Below are 9,185 nucleotides of genomic sequence, written 5' to 3'. Positions count from 1 at the left end.
GGAACTACTTGCACTGGCTCACCCATAGGCTATCAGAGATGGCATAAATCATCTCCACATCCAACAACTTGACTATTTCCATTTTTACCACTTTCATAATTAGGGGATTTAGTCTCATTTGCAATTATCTCATAGGTTTTGCACCTTCTTTAAATCGTATTATGTTGGGCTTATTGTTTAATAACATGTATACCCTATATTATTAGCCTAGACTTTATTCATGGGTTTATTCAATTAAAGACTATTGGGCTTACCAATTATTTCCAGTCTAATATGATTGTTTAGCCCAACGATTTCCTTTTTCTGTTTTCTAATTTTTATCCCACCACCCATTTAACTTCGGCCCCAAACATCCAACTAAACGAAGCAATACTAGTCCATTTATAAATGGTCCGGTTCTAGTTATTTAAATCTGACCCATTTACTTAACTTATACACTCAATCCATTTTCTAAAATACTACTCGGTTAGACCCGACCCGTGACCTGTATTTTGACCCATTTTCCACAAACAAGTCTTCTTCCTCTTCCTCAAATTTCTAGAATCAAACTCCAACACAAACCAAAATTTCCAAAACCCTAATTACATCATCATCACCGCTTCATCACATATTTAAAATTTAACACAATATTCCTACTAATCTAGACATGAATTTTCCTAAATTTCTCGTAACAGGTGTATATATATATCCTAATATACATATATGTAAAATCATTAAAATAATTCATGAAATTAACAAGACTTAAAAGGAAAATTTTTAATGTACGTTAGGGACTTACTGGTCTAGATGCTTAGTTGCTTGCTTGATCAACGATGACGTTTTCTTCTCCTTCTCTATTTTTAGATGGTTCTTGCTCTAAGGGAATGAAGATAATGAGAATTAAGAACAATGTTGTTTCTTTAATTTTTTTAGATAAGTGTTTTAAATCTCTAATAACTACCCACTACATGGTGGTTACGTGATTGGAGATTTTTTTTTAACTTATCCTTTCTTATCTCCTCCTTAATCCCCAATTAACCCCTTAACATTCTTTACAAGTCTTTTACTTTTTACCCATAGGAAAATTACCACAGAATTAATGAGAAAAATAAAATTGAATAATAAAAAAAACGTGGGTTTTACAATGAAATTAATCTCCCCATTCCTATAAAATTTTTGAGTTAATTTTTAATTTTTCGTGATTAAGGAGTAGGGTAACAATCATGGAACGAAGGAGGAAGATGTAGTGGATCTATGGATGTTCTGTTAAGGCCGAATAAGACCAATAACTCAGTTGCCTCATCATGACCAAGGACAACATCAAGGCTATCATTTTTTTTAAAGTACGAATCCACATTAAAGAATTTCTCAGAATAATGTTGATACACACAATCATCTCAAATGTGGTGTTATGTAGGGTTCGTGTCTGAAATAAGGGTCGTCGCAACTGCCAATATTGGCGCAAAATAAATTCAATTTATTTTTGGAATTTTTTTGAACAAGTTAAGAATTTTTTTTAAGGTAAGATTTTCGGCTAAATGTTTTATTTTAGCCATAGATGGACCATTGATTAACATTTGATCAACGATCGTGATTTGAAGGTGCAAAAAAAAGTTGTTTTATTTATATTGCTGAACACAAAATTTGCAGTGAATGAAAATTTTTTTTTAAATGCCGCACATTAAATTTGCGGCCAAATTTGTGGACCATTGATCAACCGGCTGGAAAATCGCCGCAAATTCAACTTATCTGAATTTTTTTTTCAAACTGCATATCTGATTTGCAGCGATTTGAATTTTTTTTTGAAACCGCATATCTAATGTGCGGTAATAGCTCTTGAAACCATACAATCCTATGATTTGCTTGGAATGAAATTCCGGTACCTATAAATGCTAAAAGGTTCATGAAATATATTGAGGTTCAATGTCTGTTCCAAATCTTTACCTTAACATTGAGTGTTTTTACCTGTTTCCAACTCAGAAACAAATTGTTTCCCCAAGTGACAATATATGAAGCAAGTTAGCAGATTGCATATTAATGTGCACAAAAAAGAAAATCAACCAAGAAGAAAGGAAAACAGACATTCTGCAAGTAGCAAAAACAAGAAATTTTTTTTAAAAAAAAACTCCGGTACTAACCAAGAACTAATATTTTGGATATCCATTACTAACAAAGACCTGGCTCTAATTTAGTTCTGAACAAAGACTTCAGAACAAGTTCAAGAAATAATATAAAGTTATTTCAGAAATGTGTTGAATGCTATATTATTTAGCGTTATTTACATTAACATTAAAACCAAAAAATTAAAAAATGGATGATTTGGGCATATTTCATTTTCAATTAATTTTGTATTTTCAACCGGGACCTTAATGAATTTTTATAGGATGATTAATCACACCGTTTAAGAAATTATACAATTTTACACAGGGTTTCCACCTATTTCCATTTTGCATAATAAATTTTTGTTATGTACATCTCATAATACTTCAATCTTGGAAATTCTTCCAAAATTATTGCATTTGCTCAAATTGTAAGACAAAGTGGATAAAAAAAAAATAGGTATCCCTGATTTCTCCATCCGCCATGTCAAGATACACATTTGCACCTGATTTTCTAATCGATATGATCAACTCGGATCATTTAGGCTATCTTTCATTTAATACGCAAGAGAAAGCTTTTGGTAGTAATCAATCCTGTCACTTTTCCCTTGTCAGAAGACTACGATGTATATTTACACATAAATTTATCATATAAATACATGCTCATATTTATTATCCACCTCAAATTTAAAAATTTTCCTAATCTAATTTCACTTTTCTAAAAAATAACGCTTGAAAACCCTATTAATGGTATCCCTTTGGACCCCTCTGGCAGAGTTTTTAGCCAAAATAATCCTTTTTCTAAAAAATATACCCAAAATTATTCAACTCTAAATTTTATGCCCAAAATAACATTTTTTCTGCCACATGGTCATCCAATCAGCCACGCGGACGATAGCAAGAAAAGGAAAGTTCAATCTACTCACCTCCGGTGAAGTCCGTTGTATGAAATTTAATCACTAAAAAATGAACTAAAAGCTGGAAATTTTTTTATTTTAAAGGAAGGAAAAGGTAACGTAAATTTGATTCTTCCCATGTAATTTTGCTGCAATATTCGTATCATGTACGCTATGTCTTCCTACCTTTGTTTTTTCTCCTGGATATTTCATCAAACACATGGTGGAAAGAATTATTTCTAAGCAACCATTAGTCAAGGTTTTCCAGGGCCCATCAGAATATTTTGATATTTATTCAATTAAGAAACAAAAGAGAAGATGCTTTTGATTACCTTTTTGTTTGCGAGAACGAGATTTCAACTATTAAACATCACCAACAATAATTCTTTGATGTTTGAGAGGTTGTACTCAAAATTTATGCTCTAGCAGCAGTTAAGGTTTTAACTAAGGAAAAAATATGGAAGGTGTCAAGTGGTCAAATGGAAAAGAGTTGTTGAAGATGCTTTAATCCGTTTTTGTCCACTGTGGCTAATCCTAGAGTCTATGTGGCAATTAACAGAGTAGTACACTTTTCACAGCATAGTCCAATCACCAACAAATTACTACAAAATATATATGATTAATTAGAACATGTTTTTACAGGGAAAAAAAATCTGAATATGGAACAGTATACATCGATTTCCTTGACGGAGTTATCAAACACACTTAAAACGGAGTCGAGAAGTAAAAAGCTCTGTTCTTTCACTAATTTCTCATCCTCTGCAACTTGATTGTTTAGAACAAGACATCCGTGACATTATATGACTGGAAATACAATGAATGTTGAAGATTGTTAAATCTGAAATTGTAAAATGGGAAGAATCTCAGAGAAAATTTAAGCCTGTTTCTTGAATATCCGTGTATATCAACTATAGTATCTTACCATTTTAAGGCCTGATATATGCTAAGCCTAACTAATCATCTGCCTCTTTAACAAGGCTAACAAGTTCAACATTTTCTGTTACTGTAGGTTCAGAGCGCTCTTTTGAGCTTGTAACTTCGTCTGGAAGAATGGAAGCATTGGGATCAGCTCTAGGGACCAGAAACAGCAGAGTTAGTGGAGCGATTCTCAAGAAGTTCCGAATCAAAATGGCCAGCCAGAGATTATCAAATCTTGTCCTTGTGACATTCAGTATATGAAGCAAGAAGCCTCCAACCCATGAGGATGACATAAGTCCAGCATTGTCAATTGACATTAGCAAGGCAAAAAAGGTTCCTTCTATTCCAGGAGGACAAAGTTTGGAGCTTAAAACTAGAAGCGGCATCCATTTAAGCCGTCCAATCATCTGAGAAACACTTGCATCAATTACCACAAAGAAATAATCAGGAATCCCATATTGTAAGTTCAAGCGCAGAACCAGCACCAAATCCAGCATTCCTGATAAGCCATATAGTAACTGAGTCCAGAAGAGTAGGTCCCGAAAGGGATGATTTTTCAATCCGTACTGATACAGAACAGCTCCTAAAAGAGAGCCAACAGAGCCAACTGCCATAACAAAACCCATGCTCTCCTGCATGGGGAAAATTTACAATTAGGGGCCTAAACTGCATAAATTGCAAGGTAAATGCTGCCTAATATATTGTGCAAAACCCACCACCAAAAAAAAAAAGTGAAAATGAGATCATGAAGATTCCAGTTGTAGTAAATTGTTCTTGTTCAAGTCTAGATTTTCCATGTACTGCATTCAATCCAGCCCTTGGCTCCCCCCCACCCCCCAACCCCCCCCTACAAAGTCACTTGAACAAAGGCAGAGTAATTTATTTGCACCAGTAAAGAGTGTTATGACTCCCTGAAACTGAGGAAAAAACAAATTCCCACTATGCCTGCAGCTCATAGCAAATGCCAAATGTGTTTTATGCAAAATGCAATACAGACATTTGTTCATTCACCTGTAAAAGTTTCAAAGATGTTTTGTAATTGTAGCAACATTCTTGGCTTTTAACTCAATGTCATGACTAACAAAGATTGAGAAGTCAATATACCTTAGACAAAGCTGGACCTGCCTCTGGATCAGTAACCCAGTAGAACATTCCTTCATAGATGTCTAAACTTAATGCAAAGGATAAGTACATATATAAACATGGTCCCCACACATTTGGGCATATCAGTGTATTCCACATAGCTTTAGCAGCATCAAGAAACTTCAGACTTACCTGATGATGGAACAGGATGTAAGTGTTTAAATCGAATCAAAATCAGATAGTTAAAGGGGACTATGAGCACCTGTTGATAAGCAAAGTTTGGCATCTGTGGTTCCTTGAGCAAAACACCAACTAACAAGACAAGCCCAGCTGGTATGGACAACAAGCCGAACACCCCCTTTTGTTTGTCAAAAGAACAATTTTAAGCGAATTAAGTGAACAAAGATACCATTTAAAGAGAATTCAACCAGAGTAGAAGAAAAGCTTACGTTGGGGCCAATTAAGTGAACAAAGATACCACTTAAAGAGAATCCAACCAGTGAACCAATAGAAGAACTTAAAGCACACAAGCTTTGCATGTCAGCTGCAAGGGAAGGATGGGTACCACTATTCTGTGCCACACAAGCATCAACAGTAACATCTGCTATTGCCACTCCAGCACTTCCTGCAGTCATCAACAGCAATGCATATACAATATGCAGATTCTTGTGCAATGACAAGAACAGCATGGAGATAACTCCAACAAAACCTGAAAAAAACCAAAAGCATTTCTCTTCTTAGAGGTCCTGCTTCAGTTGAGCAGTTATCAACTAAATGCATGCATAGGAATTAGCAAAAGCTAGTTAACCATAAGGATATTTGAGCAGACACAGGCATTTCTCATTTATCATGGAATGCAATACCATCTGCTGCTCATATGTGATGAACCATAAAAGAAAAACAAGAAGTTCATTTTATCTAACCAGTCCACCACACATCTGTGTCAAATACTGAAGTATACACCAGGTTAACAATGGATCTTTGATGATTAACCCTGTTTACTGATAAGCTGATGAAGTAGATAACTTCTCAAGAAGCAAATAAGCAGACCATAGTTACCCATATAATGTCTTGTAGTCAAACAAAATGGGTATATAAGCATAGAAACATATAACAATCACATTTCAGCCTAAGTCTTCATACTATCAGCCCCAAGAGAAGAAAAGATACTCTGATAATTGATATTGCTTATTCAACTATATACAGTATAATGATGTGCGCTTTAAATCTCATGCCATGTCAATTCCACATCTTATGACCAGACAAAAAGACACAAGCTTCTTTGTTTTTCTATTTCTATCTTTTAATCACCTTGAGACATCAGAGTTTTCCTTCAAATAAGAGACAGGACATTTAATGGATGACAAAAGCTTTCAATATTTGGTAGTTCTCTTTGATGCATTTCCTCAGCTAGTTTACTGTAGTTTTTCTCCATCCAAAATGCAATGCATGTACAAAACCATACCTCTAGTCCTGCTTGTTTTTGTTTGTTTTAGTAGAAATACACATAAACAGTTATGAATTTAGGAGTCAAGCAATGTTCTGCAGATCATTCATTTTCTTGTCATGATTATGGTCCTATGCAAGCGGGAAATGTAAGGATTAGCAGCTATGAGGGGAAAACCAAGCCAGTTAAGACTATGTGAGGTGCATGTTTACTACTTGTGAATGCCTCGGCAATTCTGTAAATAGTCCAATGGAGAAGAAATGCAGAGAAGAGAGAGTCATATATCTCGACTGCATGTCTAGTAACCCAATGGACACAGCAAGCACATGGAAGTAAAAGGCATACACAGATATCTGCTACTACCATAGACTGTCAAGATATAAAAAAGGGTAAATCATCAAACGTATGACACTAATAGCCATGAAATAGCATCAGCACACATGAGTATCACAGGAATGAACATCATAAAAGCCGACAAAATATAGCAGAATATTCTAATTTCATCTGATTAGGCACAAGCCAATCTTAACATTGCACTTCATGATGATAATAGCAGAGGGCCAAATCTTTAGTATTCCAGTTTAAAGAAGATTAATTACTTTCTCATTCTAGAAGCAAAATGGAATAAGCCAAATAATTATATTATGAAAGTTTGATCAAAGTAAAGCACTTACATAAAGGACATCTATGGTTAGAGAAGCCTAAAAAAGGTATAATTTTATCTTTTTCGTTCTTTCATTCTTGGTAAGTAACACATTCAATAAGCTTGCAAGCTTACCTTGAAAAACCTTTGGAGCTTTAATGGAAAAAGAAGAATCATGAACACATAGCAGTATGTTTCCAAAGTGCATTTCCTAGTAAGCTCCATATTAGTCATCAATTATATCAGGTATTTTTCACAAAAATACTTCTGCATTCTCCTTCTGTACTGTTCTTTATTCCTTTCCACTGTTAAGTGGGGCAAGGAGGGGATGGAGGAAACACTATTAAGAAAAAGTATTTTCTTGACAATTCAGGCCACATATTTTTCATCCTGACATATTATTAGGTCTTAAACTTTGAATAAGCATAGAGAATAGGAAAGCAAGAGTCATATCCTTAGCCGTACTTTCTTATGGAATTTTCAATCGTAAGATGCTATTATAAACTTAAATTTACACCTTTCCTCATTCCTCAATTCAGGCCACCTATTTTTCATCCTGACATATTATTAGGTCTTAAACTTTGAAGAAGCATAAAGAATAGGAAAGCATGAGTCATATCCTTAGCCGTTTTTTCTTATGAAATTTTCAATCCTAAGATGCTATTAAAAACTTAAATTTACACCTTTCGTCATTCCTCAATTCAGGCCACCTATTTTTCATCCTGACATATTATTAGGTCTTAAACTTTGAAGAAGCATAAAGAATAGGAAAGCATGAGTCATATCCTTAGCCGTATTTTCTTATGGAATTTTCAATCCTAAGATGCTATTATATACTTAAATTTACACCTTTCCTGATATGTGTCAAGTTTTGATAGATATTACTCAACTACAAGACTGCAAAAATGGCTGATGGAGCAGATAGTGAAGAACTATAAATAACATGGCAACAAACTAAAAGGCAATCTAATCTTAATTCTGCAGCATAGATAGAAATGCTACTAGCATAGTGTTACCAGCTAAAATGAAATAAGGTCTCCGACGATACCCCAAAATGGGAACAACATCAGTGAGCAGACCCCAAAGAGGCTTAACAATCCAAGGAATATTGGTTATTCCTAGGTAAACCTGAGATTCAGAAGGCTGCACCTTCTGAACTTCCTTCATATAGTACTCTGTTCCAAGTCTCGCAAAACCTCCACCAAGTCCTTGGCTTATCCCATAAACAATCACAACTCCAAACACAAAACTCCAATGCATTTCCCTAGCTAGCTTTCTGAGCCAATGCACTGGCACACAATAGCAGCAACTGCAGATCCCCTTTCCATGCTCATTTTGCTGCACTTGCTCAGCATAAATTGGAAGTTCTTCTTCCTCCCCCATCAAAATCTACAAAGATCCTAAGGCAAGACCAATATTGAAGCAGTAAACTCTAATTATCTTGAAAATCTGTGCCCAATAATCCCCCAAAAAGTCAACTTCTAGCTAACCTGGGATCTTGTTTTCCTCGGGGATTTCCCAGTTTCTCCAACTGGGGCTGAATTTTCCAAACCACCTCTCAAGAATCTTCAACAACAAACCCTTTTCTCTCCCAGTTGAATGTGAGGTTGACTTGAGAACAATCTCGTATTTATACTGATCTGGAGAGTTGAGTATGAGATGTGCACCGTGCAATATGGTTGACTAGAGAATATTCATCCAAACTGAAATCAAAAGCTTCTTTTTCTTTCTTCTGTCAACCTTGCATTGCTCATCAAGATCTCTTTAATCTATCTCTCTGACGAAAACGGTAATGTTTACCACATTTCCTAATGAGGAAGGAGGAGTAAGAACTAAGGAGTCGTTCTCAAGGTCAAGGTAGCTGAGTGGTGTTCTTTGGTTACCCCTCAGCGGAAACTAGAAGATTTGACTTACGTACGTCCATTTTGGCTTATTCTATGCCTTTTTAAAATTGTTTTCTTTTCCTATGTTTAAAAAAAAAAATTGTTTTCTTTTCCCTTTTTCCTACTATTCGTTAAAGAAAATGTTTTGCCTGGACTTTGGGCTCCATTGCTCCTTATCCTTTACATCAATTCTTACTCGATATCCTGATATTTAGTTTAAGATATTCTATAAGGATA

At 35.0% G+C, this 9,185-nt stretch overlaps 1 protein-coding gene across 3 annotated transcripts; it reads right to left on the bottom strand.

Moving 5' to 3' along the window:
- Nucleotides 1-3,693: 3,693 nt before the first annotated feature.
- On the bottom strand, nt 3,694-8,978 carry LOC113707371 (probable folate-biopterin transporter 2). Of its 3 annotated transcripts, none has more exons than XM_027229663.2 (5): nt 8,082-8,974; nt 5,425-5,684; nt 5,238-5,333; nt 4,997-5,167; nt 3,694-4,524 (listed from the first exon to the last, which is right to left on the bottom strand). In XM_027229663.2, exons 1-5 carry the CDS (start codon nt 8,446-8,448, stop codon nt 3,928-3,930), a joined length of 1,491 nt encoding a protein of 496 aa, XP_027085464.1. In that variant the 5' UTR covers nt 8,449-8,974; the 3' UTR covers nt 3,694-3,927. The 3 variants fall into 3 exon arrangements, with proteins under 3 accessions (XP_027085464.1, XP_071919750.1, XP_027085466.1); XM_027229665.2 differs by having other exon boundaries at nt 3,745-4,524; nt 8,114-8,274; XM_072063649.1 differs by lacking the exon at nt 4,997-5,167 and having other exon boundaries at nt 8,082-8,978.
- Between the last annotated feature and the right edge of the window lie 207 nt (nt 8,979-9,185).

This window comes from Coffea arabica, chromosome 8c (assembly GCF_036785885.1).
Source record: "Coffea arabica cultivar ET-39 chromosome 8c, Coffea Arabica ET-39 HiFi, whole genome shotgun sequence".
Lineage (NCBI taxonomy): Eukaryota > Viridiplantae > Streptophyta > Magnoliopsida > Gentianales > Rubiaceae > Coffea > Coffea arabica.
The sequence above is the reverse complement of the archived record's forward strand: the minus strand, read 5'-3'. Positions and strand labels throughout refer to the sequence as shown.

Excerpts from the sequence above, each read along its gene's own strand:
- LOC113707371 (XM_027229663.2), bottom strand. The coding sequence starts at position 8,448 with ATGGGGGAGGAAGAAGAACTTCCAATTTATGCTGAGCAAGTGCAGCAA. Across the intron at positions 5,685-8,081 it reads ACCTTATTTCATTTTAGCTG|GTTTTGTTGGAGTTATCTCC; the intron begins GTAACACTATGC and ends GGTTTTTTTCAG. Across the intron at positions 4,525-4,996 it reads CAGGTCCAGCTTTGTCTAAG|GAGAGCATGGGTTTTGTTAT; the intron begins GTATATTGACTT and ends TTCCCCATGCAG.